At 34.0% G+C, this 16,722-nt stretch overlaps 1 protein-coding gene across 1 annotated transcript in view; it reads right to left on the minus strand.

The window, feature by feature from the left end:
* Positions 1-16,722, minus strand: part of CysRS (cysteine--tRNA ligase, cytoplasmic) — a 269,424-nt gene that overhangs the window by 110,187 nt on the left and 142,515 nt on the right. The window contains exons 8-10 of the mRNA XM_090414790.1: positions 16,519-16,607; positions 5,071-5,192; positions 2,497-2,609 (exon numbers count right to left, since the gene is read on the minus strand). Coding sequence (XP_090270916.1) covers positions 2,497-2,609; positions 5,071-5,192; positions 16,519-16,607 — 324 coding nt within the window. The remainder of the gene's footprint in view (positions 1-2,496; positions 2,610-5,070; positions 5,193-16,518; positions 16,608-16,722) is intronic.

Consider the following 16,722-nt stretch of genomic DNA (forward strand, 5'->3'; position numbering starts at 1 on the left):
GCTGATAGTGCTGACAACATGTGCCTTTGTCAGAGGTAAATAATTTCTTATAACTTCATTAAAATTATCCAGAATTTGTTCCATTCAACAAAAGAATTTATTTTTGGTTTTGGAACTGCTCTGCCATGATGTAAACAACAACTAACATTAATCACAAACATAATTTTAAATAATTACATGAATTCTCGGACACTTTCATATTATTAATATTTAATTATTACAGTATGTATTACAATAAAAATACATTTCATAAATAATTAAGTGGTAGATATTCATAGTCAAGAATTTATGGAGACAAAACACGTGTTAAAATAACAATTACTTTACTTTACTTTATATTAGGGAATTAATATTCAACATTTCGACCTCTGTATTGAGGTCATCATCAGGAAAATACATATGTATAACATACAAGTTAGATGACACTGTATTTTACAAAGGTAAAATGAATCTAAGCTGCTTTTTACTCTTTTATCTAGCATGACCTCTAGTGAAAAAAAAAAACTAAATTAATATTAAAAATAAATAAATAAATAAAATAAAATAGAATTTGAAAAAAAAAATGATAAATATAAAAATAAATTAAAAACAGAACTACATTAAATATGTCTGAAGTCCTCTTGTATTGAGATTTTCTTCTGGGCTTGTTCAGGTTGCTGTAAGGGTTGCAGATGGGTCCTCCACATTCTTGAAATGATTAGTCCATTTTTGTCCAGGTTTGGATTGTGTTTTAGCATTTCACAGGATTCTTTGAATTTTCTCTCAAACTAGGTTTTGGTGCGTTGTAGGGACTTGGTGCCTTTCTAGTCAATTCTATGGTATGTCTGGAGTGTGTGGTCTGATAGGCCTGTTTTTCCATAATGGAGGAATTTAATGTGTCATTTGTGTTCATCTTTTCTGATTAGGATAGTGCATCCTGTTTCTCCTATGTAGGGTAGGTTACATGTACATTGGATTTTATAAACCCTTGGGTGGGCCAGGTGTGGAAGAGGATCTTTGGAAGCACAGAGTAAATTTCTCAATTTTGTCGGGGATTTGAAGGTAGTCTTGATGTTGTATTTATGTGGTGTTCGGTCTATTTTTTCTGAAATGCCTCTAACATAGGGTATGATGATGGCATTCTTATAATTTTTTTGTTTTTAGTGGTATTTTTATGGAGGGTCTTGTGAACTGTTTTTTTATTATAGCCATTTTTTTACAAATATATGATTTTGAATTCTTGGTTTAGAGCTGGTTCATTCGAGCAAATAGTTAGTGCTTTTGTGTTTAAGGGTGCTTATGACTCCTAGTTTTTGTGTATATACTGGCACGTGCATGTAGGTTTGCGGTAGACCGAGAAGGAGAGACAGCCTGATGGAAGACATGTGACGAGTGTGTCTAGAAAAGGAAGAGAGTTGTTGTTTTTGATTTCAATGGTGAATTAAATATGTTTGTATTGTTTTTCAGGTGGCTAAGGAATGTATTTAATGTTTCGCAGCCATGGGGCCAAATTGCGAAAATGTCATCGACATGTCTGGAGAAGACAAGCCTCAATTAAAGAATTTAATAAATTAATGAACAACCCGCTCCTGTCCTGTATGGCACACCACATTAAAGAAGTTCAAAAAAATGAAAACAATTTGATGCTTTCTTTCATTGCTTTTCACATCATATGTAAAGGTCAACAAATGGCTTATACTGCATATGCATCCAGTGATTGAAGATAATGCATACCCTTACCAGTGCAACATAAAATAAGGTGTTACATTAAACAATGTTTGGTACACTCTCATTAGACAGAGTGCACAGTTAGGCTATGATAAGCAGTATGCACTTCATCTTAACAATACTTTATGCAAATGCAATATTCACATGGACAACTGCTTAATTATCCACACATTATGTTCTGCTACTACAGTACTTCCTTCCTCTGAATGCTGTTAGTTTGTCCTGGTTTATAACATTGTAGTTTATATGGAATGTGAAATTAGTCAAACAAATGAACAAAAATTTTATCTTTTTCATGTTATTTCCAGAATACCTCTTTTAAAATCAAAACGAATCTATCAACTACAGAGTTTATGGGGGATATTTATTATAAATGTTACAAAAAATAAACAGTTCAATAATCGTTTCATTATCTAACTATGTGCTTGATACTGTTTCCTTCCTCTGTATGTTATTTGATCTGATTTATAAAAACTGTAGTTTATATTTATTCTTAAGAAGCATACTATCATTCATACTAACAAGAACTAGTCAAACAAGTGGAAAACAAATTATGTGGTTGTTTCTGGAATACTTCTTTCAACATGAATCAATGAATGCCGCATAAATTAACAGCAAACATTTGTTATAAATGTTATAAAAGAACAATAAAAGAATCATCATCGTGATGTCTCCTCCACCACATAAACTAGTGAAAGGGATTAAGCAAGCAAACTAGTTTTTATAAGTGCTAAGAGTGAAATGTTATAATTTTCAGTAAATTCTTTCAAATGAAAGAACAACACTTACCTTTCCCCATGGGGAATCCCAGGATGGCTCTCCAGGTTTTGATGCTTTCCAAAGTGCAAAATCATTTGCATTTCTTTTTTCAATCAATTTGTCTTCTGAAATACTTAAAACTCCTAGAAAAATAACAAAATGTCTTTTCTTAAAAAAAAACATGCCTGATAATTTAAAATTTATAAAACATTGCAATGCCAAATTACAAATACTATCCTAAGATGTTCTTTCAGATCTCACTTAACAGAAGATCTTCACTACAGCAGAAGGTTAGAACTTTGTTTTTATTCTATTCGTATTCACAATTAATATTCAAATTGACAGCTACTATATCTCCTCCACTAGTAAATGAGTGTTCATCTCTTTTGTTTACTGTACTCCTGTACAGCAAACTGTCTCCATGTTGTGTTTCTATTCCTAAATATTATCATCATCTGAAATAAAGTGCAACGACTGATTATTTCCGATTTGCTAGTGAGGGAAAATCTAAGCCTACTAAGACAACTATCTGGTGATTTTAAAAAGACTTGATTCTCTGATGCTAGAGTGATGATTAGTGAGTATCATAATTCTAGTAGCAAGACTTATACGTTGGTTAGACATAACTGGTAAATTAGTTTACGGAATTAACAACGTATATAAAGTATATTAATTAAAGGTAACTTTAATGAATAACTTCTATATTTCGGCAACGTCACATTGCCATCTTCAGGAACATAAAGATATGGTATGTGCACTCAGGAACTAACACAAAGCAAATGAGGAAGAAAGCAAGAAACTAATATTGTTCCTAAAGTCCTAATGGTGCCCTCTTGCGGGCTAATTTGGTAGTCTTGGCAGTTGGGCTGAAGTTCTCATAATGAAAGTCTCCCAAATTTGGGGCAGTTTCATGCACCCAAATTTGTTGAGGTTAGGAACGTTTTTTAGAGCTGCTGAAGATTCTTTGAATAATCTTTCGTATTTAAACTTGCTGCGATGAATTATTTTTGTTTTCTTCCAATGAATTTTATGGTGGGTATCTAAGGCATGGTCTGCCACAGAGCGGCTGTACTGGTGAAACCAGATGTAGTCTTAGTGTACTGAAATCCTGATATTTGTTGTTCTGGCTGTTTGGCCAAAGTAGGACAATTTGCAGCTGCAAGGGACCTGGTATACACCAATTTTACCCATTATGGATAAAACCATTGAAACTTTAGTCTCTTGCCTCCTACAAAACTTTAATTCTAGACCTACCTGGTGTATACCAGGTCCCTTGAGCTATAAACTGTCCTACTTTGGCCAAACAGGCAGGACAGCGAATATCAGAACACAAGGACTACATCCATTTTCACCAGTATAGCCACTCTGGTCATGAAGACCATGCTCTGGATACACGCCACAGAATACAGTGGAAGAAAGCCACAATAATACACCATAGAAAGTTCAAGTTTGAAAGACTTTTCATGGAATCAGTCTCAGCCCTAAGAAACATGCCAAACCTTAACAAATTTGGTTGCATGAGACTGTCCCAAATTTGGGAGACATACATTATGAAACCTTCAGCCCAATGGCCAAGAATACCTACATAGCCCACTAGGGGGCACCATCAGGACTTTTAGGAGAAACGATAACTTCCTGCTTGGTCCTCATTTACTGTATGTAGTGCCTGCATGCACGTGTCTTTATTGTAAATTCCTTTGAAAATGGCAATGTGAAGTTGCCAAAATATTGGAAATATATATTAAAGTTTAATTTAATTTATATTCTACTGTATGTTGTGAATTCCTTAAGTCAATTAATAATGACTTATAACTAACTTCAAAACTTTAAATTCATTTATATTATTTTTTTTTTGTGGGATATCTGAATTTTAATATAGATATCCTACAAAAAGCTGTGAGGGAATGCCTCATTGATGATGCCATTATTAGTTTTAATAATACTATATTGTTGCGGAAGGGGGGGGGAAGAGGAATGATGGGTAACCAACAGCTTCATTTATCTGTTCCAATGAGGCATTCCTCACAGATGAACTTAATTATACATGCCATGCACAGTCCATTTTATAATCTACTACTGCTGCCCTTAACAATCAAACTAATTTAAATAAATATGGTGATGTTCAACTCCTCAAAATAAGAGAAACAGTAATTCTTAAGCATCTCAAGTCACACAACCTGCCTTCCTACTAGTAATCAGAGAGCACTTTGACTAGCTAAGATTGTAGACTAGTTACCAACCACTTTATTATATGTTGCAATTTATATTGCATACCCTTGAAAATGTCCCTGTGGCAGAAATGAAATATTAGAAGAATTACAATGTTTTTAATTCATTATTTGTGCTGTTTTCATTCCATTTAATCTAGAATGAGTTCTTATCAGCAACTAACCCTAAATGCATGAAGGTGAAACCTGTTATCCTAAAACCCACTCTCTTGAAAATGCAGGCCAGTGTGATTGTCTGATTTTGGACTCATATATATAATTAATGGGTTCCATGTATTGTGGAATTTAAACAGCAGGTATGACAAATATGCAATCTTAACTTTCTTTTCAGGGATACATTATCAACTAATCAATGGTCATGGGGAGGGAAAAATACCTTCGCCTTCTTGTAGAGATTTTAAATCTCCAAATGCTTCAGGAACTAGTTTTGCATAGTGGTGTCCATCTGTCTGATCGAACTTCATTGTATCAAAATACACAGATCCACTGGATTCATATCTAGAAAATAAAATACATCATTAAAGAAAATTCGTTTACGTATTAAAATTTTTTTTATAACTCTGCTCCCCTTAGAGTATATCTATGAAATATAATGGATAAACAAAACTGCAAAAAAAGGGAAGAAAATAAGTGCAGTATGGCAAAGCTGAGATCTATATATACTATGGAAATATCTGGAATGCTTATAACAGAAGAGATGAGAAGGAAAACAAGGGTGAATGTGGGTGGACATACTAAAATATCTCAACCTAAGTTGAGATATTTTATGTCTCAATACACTGTTTTATCGTGTATTCAATTTTCAGTAACACATAACATCAGGGCTTGTATTAATAATCTAGGTGTTGAGCATGATAAAATTGAATTTCATATATAAAAAAAAGTGTGAAAGGAAGTTTAAAAATGAATCAAAGTTGAGCATCTTTCAGAAGTGAAGAATAGACTAAAATACACAAACATTATTCAAGAAAAAAATTATTAAAGTATTTGAAAATAAGAACCAAATCCTTGAGCCTCAAGTGGCAAACCCTGAAGAAAACATTGATTCAGCCAGAGAGGCATGTGTTGAGGTTGTCTGTAAGAAAACAAACATCAGAACTCCTTGGCAGACTCAGAAAGCTATATAAGCAACCAAGGAAAAGAAGAAAGCATAACAAAATTTCCTGCCAAGTCAGTCAGCTTGTGCTCTTAGAAAATACAGAGAAACATAAAAGAAAATGAAACACTCTATAAAACTAGCTAATTCTTCTTATTATTATTGTGCTATCTTCTACCGAAGGTCAGCAACCATCTTGGCGAACAAACTGCGCTCTTGTGCTAATCTGAGCAGTTGTGCACTGCTCTTTCCTGTCCATGTCTTGATGTTGTCAAACCATGATATTCTTTTTCTTCCTCTAGTTCCTTTGCCACCAATTCTTCCTATCAAAATAGTTTGTAGAAGTTGGTATTTGCTGTTTCTCATGATGTGGCCAAGATATGATGTTTTTCGTTTCTTGATTATTTATACAAGATGTTTAGCTTTGCCAATGGATTTTAAGACATCTTCATTGGTAATTTTTTCTGTCCATGATATCTTTAGCATTCTTCTGTATAGCCACATCTCAAAGGCTTCGATTTTCTTGATGGTTGTGGCCTTCAATGTTCATGTTTCAACTCCATAGAGCAGAATAGACCACACGTAGCATTTCAGCATTCAGCATCTGACGTCCATGTTTAGGTCTTTATTGCAGAATAATGTTCTCATTTTCATGAAGGACTGCCGTGCAACTTCAATCCTTGTCTTTATATCTATTTCTGGATCCCACCGTTCATTAAGCCAGCAACCAAGATATTTATATCTTGACACTTGATCAATATTTTTCCCATTGAGTGTCAGTTTCATTGATGAGGCTGGATGTTTGCTGATGATCATGTATTTTGTCTTGTTGATGTTTATATTTATTCCCATTCTTTGGCTTTCTATGTATACTCTGTCAATTTCTGGATCCCACCGTTCATTAAGCCAGCAACCAAGATATTTATATCTTGACACTTGATCAATATTTTTCCCATTGAGTGTCAGTTTCATTGATGAGGCTGGATGTTTGCTGATGATCATGTATTTTGTCTTGTTGATGTTTATATTTATTCCCATTCTTTGGCTTTCTATGTATACTCTGTCAATGAGTTTTTGGAAATCCATAATATTATCTGCAATTAGCATGGTGTCATCTGCATATCGAAGGTTGTTAACAATCTTTCCATTTATTGTGATTCCCTCTGAACATTCTTCCAATGCTTTTTTAAAGATTACCTCTGCATATATGTTGAACAGGAGTGGTGAGAGCACACATCCTTGTCTCACTCCTCTTTTGATGTTAATATCACTGGTGGTAATGTTGTCTAATTGAACGGTAGCTGACTGATTCCAATACAGATTTGTTATTAGTCTTATGTCTTGTTCGTCTAGCCTTATTTGTTGAAGGACTTCTATTAAGTTAGTGTGTCTGACTTTGTCGAATGCTTTTTCAAAATCTATGAAACACATAAAGACAGATTTCTGTTTTTCTATGCATTTTTGTATCAATATTTGGGTACAGAAAAGGGCCTCTCTAGTACCAAAACCATTCCAAAAGCCGAATTGTGTTTCACTTAGAGTTTCTTCACTTTTTCTATAAATACAATTCTGAATTACTTTCAAAAATATTTTTAATGTTTGGCTCATTAGACTAATAAGTCGGAAGTCACCACAGGAATTCGCTTTGGGTTTCTTTGGGACAGTGATAAATGTAGATTTGAGCCAATCTGATGGAAATTCATCACTTTCATATATTTTATTAAATAGTTTTTCAAGAAGTTTGATGTTATCTGGTTCTATTAATTTTAAAAATTCTGTTTGCACACCATCTGGTCCACTGGCTTTTCCTGTTTTACTTGTTCGTATAGCATTCTCTATTTCACTTTTCATGATTGCTGGTCCTTGAATGTTATCTTTTATATTTATAGGCTTCTGTCTAGTATCATTGAAAAGTTCTGTTACATATTTTACCCAAATCTGTGCTTTATTCTCTTCTTCTAGAACTATTTTTCCATTTTCGTCTCTTAGAGACACTATTTGCTTTTTCCTCAGTTTTCCAGAAATTTCGTTGATTTTCTTATACAGATTGAAATTATCATGTTTCTTCTGAAGCAGTTCAATTTCAGTACATAAATTTTTCATCCAATTTTCCTTGGCTTCTTTTATTTTTTTCTTGATGATGTTATGTGTTTCTGTATACCTGGCAAGGTCTTTGTTTTTGTACATTCTTCTTGTATCAATAAGAGAAAGAATCTCATCTGTCATTCATTCCTGCTGTTTTATATTATTCACATAACCTACTTCTTCAATACCTGTTGTTACGATGGCATTCTTTAAGCTATTCCAAAAAGATTCCACACTTTTATTTTCTTCTATGTTAATCTGTTGTAATCGCAGGTTAAGCTGTGTCTTGGCACTTTTATTTATGTTCGGGTCTTTCAGTTTTTCTACATCAATTTTCTTTTTCTTCTTTTGTGATTTTTTAGCTGATTTTAATCTAAGACGTACTTCTGCAACTATGGGATTGTGGTCTGATGAGATATCTGCTCCAGGATAAGTCTTTGCACTCTTTATACTACTGTGGAATCTTTTATTTATCAGCATATAATCAATTTGATTTCTGACAATGTTATGTTGTTATCTTGAGGCGATTCCCAAGTGTACAGTCTTCTGGGTGGAAGTTTAAACCAGGTATTTGCTATTGTTAGATCTTCTTCCTGACAGAACTGGAACAGAACTAGCTAATTAACAAATTCAAAAATCTTTGCAATATCAGGAGGATAATCATCATATAGTAAATTAACAGTGTCAGATAATGGAATGTTTGTAAAGAGGGAAACAATGTGAAAGCTAACTAACAAATCTGACTCTTGTATTTGAAAATATCCTTGTTTTTTTTTTCAAGAAAATGTGTGGAATTCTTGATGAATGATCTTGATTGTCCAGTGTGGGCAGTTAATAAAAGTGACAAAAATTTAGCATTTCTATAGGTGGGAGAGTCAATACAATTCATGATAGGTCTTATTGGATAACCTTCTTTATGAATTTTTGGGAGGCCATATAAAGAGGAGTTCTTCAAAATGAGTACTCAACTTGTCCACAGTATTTTGACTCCAGTTAACTTCATCAAGCAGCTTATTTAATTGTTTGATTTGCGTTTTTATAGGGTTATAATTAATTTCTTGATAGGTGGATGTATCCTGTAAAAGGCAGTCATAGCAGCCTTATCCATTACCACTACTGTTTTTCCTTTATCTGCTTTCGATATAGATATATTGCTATTTTTTCTTAATGTAACTAGTGCCCGGGTTTCAGCACTCGATAAATTACATGGAGGTAATTTGCTTTTAAAAAGTAAAGCAGCAACTTCAAAGCATAGTTTATTAGCATCTTTGCTGGAAAGTCCCGACAGATTGCGTTTGATGTTATGCAAAAATTCAAGATATGGATGCATTTTGGTACCATAGCAAAGTCATGGCCTTTGGCTAATACACTAGTTTCAGCATCAGATAACAGGCAACCAGAAATATTCACAATCCATTTATTAATGGGAGTGTCATCAAGAGTCATTTTTTTTTGTTTGCAGTATAAAGATTCATATTTTTGCATAAGTTTGCAGGAATGACTTTCATAAGAATGGGCTAAAGATTGTTTAGAAACATGAAGAATGATATCCAGTAATTTGTCATCGAGGATAGCTGAAATACTTCTTTCAAGATCTAAAATAGATTGACTGTTAGATGCTAAATCTTTTTTTAGTTGCTTGAAGTTGGTTCCATATCAAAGAAAAACTTACACGAATATAAATTATGTGAGCTCAAGGCAACCGAATAGTTTCTCTAAATCTAGCAAATGTAGGAATAACTTTCATATCGTGACATTTTTTGAGAAAGGCAATCCGAGCACAAAACTTACCTTGTAAAACCGATAATTTTCCTAACTTGCCTGTTTGTTTAGTGAATTCTTCCCCTTGAAGGATAGTAAGTCTAATCTTTAAAGGTACCTGTAGCATGATTATAAATAATCATGCCTCCTCGTTTTTATATGGCCTCCCAAAAATTCATAAAGAAGATTATCCAGTAAGTCCTGTCATGAATTGTATCGACTCTCCCACCTATAGAAATGCTAAATTTTTGTCACTTTTATTAACTGCCCACACTGGACAATCCAGATCATTCATCAAGAATTCCACACATTTTCTTGAAAAAAAAAAAAAAAAAATCAAGGATATTCAAATACAAGAGTCGGATTTGTTAGTCAGCTTTCACATTGTTTCCCTCTTTATAAACATTCCATTATCTGACACTATTAATTTACTATATGATGATTATCCTCCTGATATTGCAAAGATTTTTGAATCTGTTATACAATCAGGATATTTCAACTGGAAAAACAATATCTATAAACAAGTTGGAGGTACTGCCATGGATAGCCCTCTGTCTCCACCTTTGGTAAACTATTTTTTGAGCCATCTAGAAGATACCTTGTTCTCAACCATTCATCCCCAACCCTCTCATTGGTTTTGCTATGTTGATGATATCTCTGCTATTTGGCCTCATTCTGAAAATGAACTTACCACTTTCCGACACAGATCAATAGCTTTCACTCACGCATTCAGTTAACCATGGAAAAAGAAAATTGGTAGTTTACCATTCTTGGACATCTGTGTTACATGCACAGCCTCTGGTAATTTATCAACCAGTGTTTATCGAAAACCTACCTTTACTGGCAGATACATCCATCAAAAGTCTGCTCATCACACCTCTCAAAAAATCGATGTTATCAAGTCTTTAATTAATAGAGCACATAAGGTGTGCTCCTCTCCCTCAAGCTTACAATAAGAATTTCTCACTATCAAAAAGTTAATGGAATTTAATGGTTAGACAACCCTAATCAAATCCAGAAGATAATTGACTCCTAGTTCCAACACCTCAGAATTCTTCAACACACTGCAGGGTTCCAATCCCTTATATTTCTGTCATCTCGGAACCAATTGGTAGAATTTTGAAGTATCATCTCATTTCCACATATTTTCTGATCAACAAAATTTGTCATCTATGGCCATCTACAAAAGAACAAACTGGCACCTCTATCATTAGCAGGCATTTAACAGATGCTGTGTGAATGTAATCTAACATACTTTGGAAAAACAGGTCGTTCTGTAGAAAAAAATGAAAATGATGAAAAGATGAAAATGAAACAATGAAAAATGAAACCTCAAAAGTCTGGTCTGGCGTAACATAGTATTGACACTAAACACAATATCCAGTGGGATAAAGCTCATCTTCTCCACAGATGCATTTTTAAATATGAATGCCTTTTCAAAGTTGTGAAGCTCTTTTACATCGGCCAAATCTAAATCAGAACAATTGTCTCTCTCTCACCCAAAAGATTGAGAGATTCTTATCTTATGTAACCATCAAAAATAGTTGTTTAATAATATTTTTAATAATATTATTTATTAATACTAATTTCTAGCATGCAGCAACAGTTTTAATTGGTAAACCACCCACTGTTGTATGTACTTTGTAATCCGGTTCCTTTGATTGCTTGTTTCTACACATTGATGACGTACTGTTATTTTCAGTACGAAATATCTATACTTTCATTTCATTAAAGAGAATTACTGTGATTATTTGTGTAATTTATTATTATAGTCAATGAGACTTCTTATTCCATTCCTCTTCTCTCCATGTGAATTTTTGCACATTTTTATGTTGGAACACTGTGTTAGTAATAACCAGTCCATGTCCTGAGCAGAACTCCAATGGATATTTGCCATTATGTCTGGGAATCATTTCTTATTCTCTCTCCTATTTAGATTCCCAACAAGGACCATCTTTTCCTTTTTCATTGTATCAGTTGTCTAAAAAATTCCTCCACTTCAACCTTAGATCATTCTGTGGGACCATAGACAGAAATAAGTGTCATTGTCCAGTTCCCCATGCTGATATTTGTCCACATCACTCTACTTGATATTGCATGCCATTCATTATGAAAATTAGCCCCGTATTGTGTTCGATACTATAGCTACTCCTTCTTTTCCCTGATGTGTTTATACTTGATTCATAATTCATCAATTAATTAAGAACTATTATTTGCTGCTTGCATTTTTTTCTCCAAATTCTCTCCCTGATGTGTTTACATATGGATCATAATTCGGCAATTAAATAAGAACTGAATGTTTTTGAATGTTTCCAAGTAAACTGTATCTCTAACAGAAAATAAAGAGATACCTTTTACAACATGGCAAATCAACAAAATCAACTAACTTCAAGGAAAGGAAGATGAAAAATTCATTTATGTCATCATGATTTATATCCAGAGAGATATATGGAACACATCATTATCATTCAAGAATGTGCAATGAAAAATAATCTAACTTCACTTAAAATTAGAGCTAATCTAAGTTTAAAATAAGAGCTAATATAGGTCACTTAAATGAAATGGGAGAGTAAAGGTTAGCAAAACACATGTTTAATGCCATGATGGTAAGAAAATTATTATTATTATTATTATTGTTACATGACACCTCCAAGAAGTGCAAAGACTCATCGAGGGAGGGCATCTTCTCTACAACTCTCTGTCTCCACCACTCATCCACCAACTACAGCGAACCGCATAATATACACCAATGCCCACTACTAGTATTTTCACAGACAATTATAAACTTCCATGCCCAGGTGGGATTAGAACCCGCAGCCTTTTGGCTGGAGAGCAGATAAGCTAACCACTAGGCCAATCAGGCTGACAAATAACAGACTGATTTGGAAGAAAATTGTTGACGGAAAGCTAAACTTAATTATAGCACTATTATATACAGCCCTTGAACATGTAAGGAATTTTTTTTTTAATATAGCATACTCTTTGTTCTAACAGTTATCGCCTAACAACTTCTTTCCCTCCTCAACAAAAAACCTAACTACATTACTTATATAATATAAATAACTATCTTTCCATTAACATTCAATTAAACTAAATTCAAATATTAAATTGTTTCACAACTGGAAATGGTATACTAAAATCTATCTGATGTACTAAGGACTTTTAAAATTCACTTTTTGTTTCCAATCAACATATATGAACTTAATAAACAATTTATTATCCTTTATAGGGGTGCTTAAGGTTCAAAGCTGTATAACTGAGAGGAGACCTCCACATAGCCTTTAAAGGAATGCGGAGAACCGACCAGGGCTTCTGACCTAATGTCCAATCCTCACCGTCTCGTGGTGCACCCTGTTGGGTATCTAACTGAATACTGAACGAACGAGGATGGGCTGTCCATTTGGGATTTAGCCGACCAAATTGCATTCTTATTGGCTTAAACCAAAATACAAAACGATGGTACAACATGACAAAATTTCTTGGCGGCTGGGGCGTCGCCCGGTTAAACAAGGTTCCCGTTGTTTTTGCCAGGGAACCAGGACGAACAGCGAAAAATCAGCTACTGTAACAAATCTGAAAGCACACCCCCAAATCAACATCACCACAGTTAAAGATCGGTACTATCAACATAATAAGCCTGAATGGCAAAGAAATGGAGCTAGCGGAGGAATTAGATAATCACCAGATCGACATAATAGGGGTGACTGAAACAAAAAAGACAAAAACTGGTGAGATCTTTCTGAGCAATAAATACAAAATGTTATATTCAGGCAATGACAATCAAGGAAAAGAAGGAGTAGCCATAGTATTCAACACAAAATACAAGGCTAATCTTCTTGAATGGCAGTCAGTCTCAAGTAGAGTAATGTGGGCAAATATGAGAATGGGGAACTGGACAATGAGACTTATTTGTGCCTATGGTCCCACAGAAGGTTCTACTAAAGTAGAAGTGGAAGAATTTTTTGAGGCTTTAGAAAAAGCAACTGACACAATGAAAAATGAAAAGTTAATCCTTGTTGGGGATCTAAATAGCAGAGTAGGAAATGATTGTGAGACATACAAAAATATTTTGGAAAAATTTGGAGAAAAGAGCAAAGCTAATCATAATGGCAAATATCTGTTGGATTTCTGCTCAGGACATGGACTGGTTATTACTAACACCATGTTCCAACATAAAAATGTGCACAAATTCACATGGAGAGAAGAGGCAAGGAATAAGAAAAGTCTCATTGACTATGTTATTGTTGATAGTGATGTTTTCTCCCTGGTGCAGGACACCAGAGTGTACAGGGGATTTGAAATTGGAAGCGATCACTATTTAGTCTTGAGCAGGATAAAATCAAATTTCATATTGAAAAAAATAACATGTAAGAAAGTTTTAAAGCGAATAAAAGTTGAGCAGCTCTCAGATGTGAACTGTAGACTAAAATACACAAAGATTATTGAAGAAAAAATGAAAGAGTTTGAGAACAAGAACCGAACCTTGGGGATTCAGTGGTAAACCTTGAAGAAAACCCTGATTGATTCAGCTAGAGAGGCAAGTGGTGAGGTTGTCTGCAAGGATAGAAAAATCAGAACTCCATGGTGGACACAGGAAGTTAAAGAGGTAGTGAAGGAAAAGAAGAAAGCACATCAAAAGTTTCTGGCAAATAAGTCAACTTGTGCTCTTAGAGAATACAGAGACAAATGTAAGAAAGCTAAACACTGTGTAAAATAAAACTAGCTAAACAAAAGTCGTGGGAGGACTTTGGCAAGAACATTCTGTTTCTTTCATTTTTAGTATAAGCAGCCTTTAGTTTTAATGAGTTTTATTCAAACTTAATCTGAAATACTATGTTCCATTGGAAATCGGATGCACTTACTGTATTAGAAAAGTTAACCTTATGCTCAACTTTTCCAATTATAGTAATCATATCTGATTTCATGTGTTGACTGACTTCTGATATAGCATCATGTGTCTTCACTTATCTGACTTTTTAATTATCAAAACAGCAAATTACCTTCCCATGTGATCGGATAAATGGTAGATTACTTAATCTGAAGTATCAAGTCCTGAGAAACTCGATAATCCATGAATTTTAACTGGTTTTACTATGAGTGTGGGTCTGAAAAGTTCTTGGCATAACAATGAAAAAACGCATTTACAATTTCAAAATTTATTTTTTTTTTTTTCAAAATAATCTCCCTTAAGACTAATACATTTATTCCAGCAATGCTCCAGCACCATTATTCCATCCCTGTAGTGGTTCTCAGTAAGATCTGCAAAATATCCCTCTGCAGCTGCAATCATCTCTTGATTCGAAGAAAAACGCTGACGCAAGGAAGAGGTTTAGTTTTCGGAAGAGACAGAAGTCAGAGGGAGCCAAATCTTGGGAATAGGGTGGATGTTCCAACAAGTCATAGTGCAGATTCCTTAATTTTTCCCATTGCCAAAACACCTTTGTGGGTAGGTGCATTGTCATGATAAAAGATGATTTTTTCCTCCTGCAAGCCAGATCTTTTCTCACGAATTTTTTCGTCTAGTCTGGTTAAAAGATAGGAATAATATTCCCCGGTTATTTCTTTACCGTTTTCAAGATAATTAATAAACAAAATGCCCTTAGCATCCCAAAACACCGATGCCATGACCTTTCCTGTTGATGGAACCGAATTTGTCTTCTTTGGTGCTGAACAGCGGGTTCTGTCCACTATTTTGACTGCTGTTTGGATTCTGGTGTGTAATAGTGAATCCAAGTCTCATCCACAGTAATAAATCAATGCACAAAATCAGTTTTATTCTTGTTAAAATGCTCCAAGCACTGTTCAGAGATTTTCATGGGAGTGCGTTTTTGATCTGCTGTGAGCAAGCGCAGCACCCATCTTGCGCAAAGCTTTTTCATTTGCAATTCTTAATGCAAAATATGTCCTACACGTTCTTTTGAAATGGCTATAGTCTCATCAATATCACGCACTTTGACTCACCATTCATCCAATACCATATTGTGCACTTGATCACTGATTTCTGGTGTTTTTACACTTTTTGGACGTCCTTCACGTGAATCATCTTCAAGGCTTGTACGGCCATGTTTAAACTCCGCAGCCATTTCTTAATTATCAAAAACAAAGGAGAAGAGTGCCCATAAACTTTTACGAACTTCTAATAAATTTCTTTTGGCGTTAAACCTTCTTTTACAAAGAATTTTATAACCACACGATACAATTTTATCCATTTCAAGGGATACAGACAACACTTTTGCTTCAGACAGCTGTATAAAACAAACTACTCTATAGAAGGACTTGCAATTTCACATGGATGCTTATGACAGATGTACCAACGTAGAAAAAAAAAAATCGTGCCGATAGTGTTGCCATCTATGGTCGAGGCCGAGAACTTTTCAGACCACCTTCATATATATCCTTTTCCTTCTAAAACAAAATTAGAATGTCTGCATTTCACTGATGATTATCAATAAAAATTTAGAAATTTTTTATTGCTAATCATCATAAAGAATATTCAAATGAAATTTGTATTTAGATTTACCAAGCTCAGCTCACCTTTTATAGCACTTTGGCATACAAAACTCAAATTTAACTCAAAGCACAATAGTCTACAAATGAGGCATTTCAACATTTTTAATTATTTTCAACCCGGTCAAGAAATGGTTCTTCTGATATTAAAACAATCCAAAACTTAAGATAGTAATTTCATAATGTAGGAAGCCTACATAATCAATTATGTAAAATCACATTGAAAAAAAAAAAAAGAAATATTAGTGAAGAAACAATCCTTATTGTTTATTATAAAAAATATGCTCATAATACCAAAACATTTCACATAACTATCTTTAGCTTCAGCAAACATTTTGCATAACATCTATCTCCAACTTCAACAAACATACTTACGCTATCCCATTTTCCATTATCTTCTTTATATATGCAATAATTTCAGGAATGTATTCGCTAACACGAGTTACAACATCAGGAGGTAGGACCTAAAATTAAAATGGAAAAAAGAAAAATTTTACCACCTTTCAGGAATAAGAATAATTGAGACAGCTTTAAATAATTATGTATATACGTATGGATATATGTATAAATCCTCTATTA

Source organism: Typopeltis vanoorti, chromosome 25 (assembly GCF_054136105.1).
Source record: "Typopeltis vanoorti isolate ZY-2024b chromosome 25, IOZ_Tvanoo_1.0, whole genome shotgun sequence".
NCBI lineage: Eukaryota > Metazoa > Arthropoda > Arachnida > Uropygi > Thelyphonidae > Typopeltis > Typopeltis vanoorti.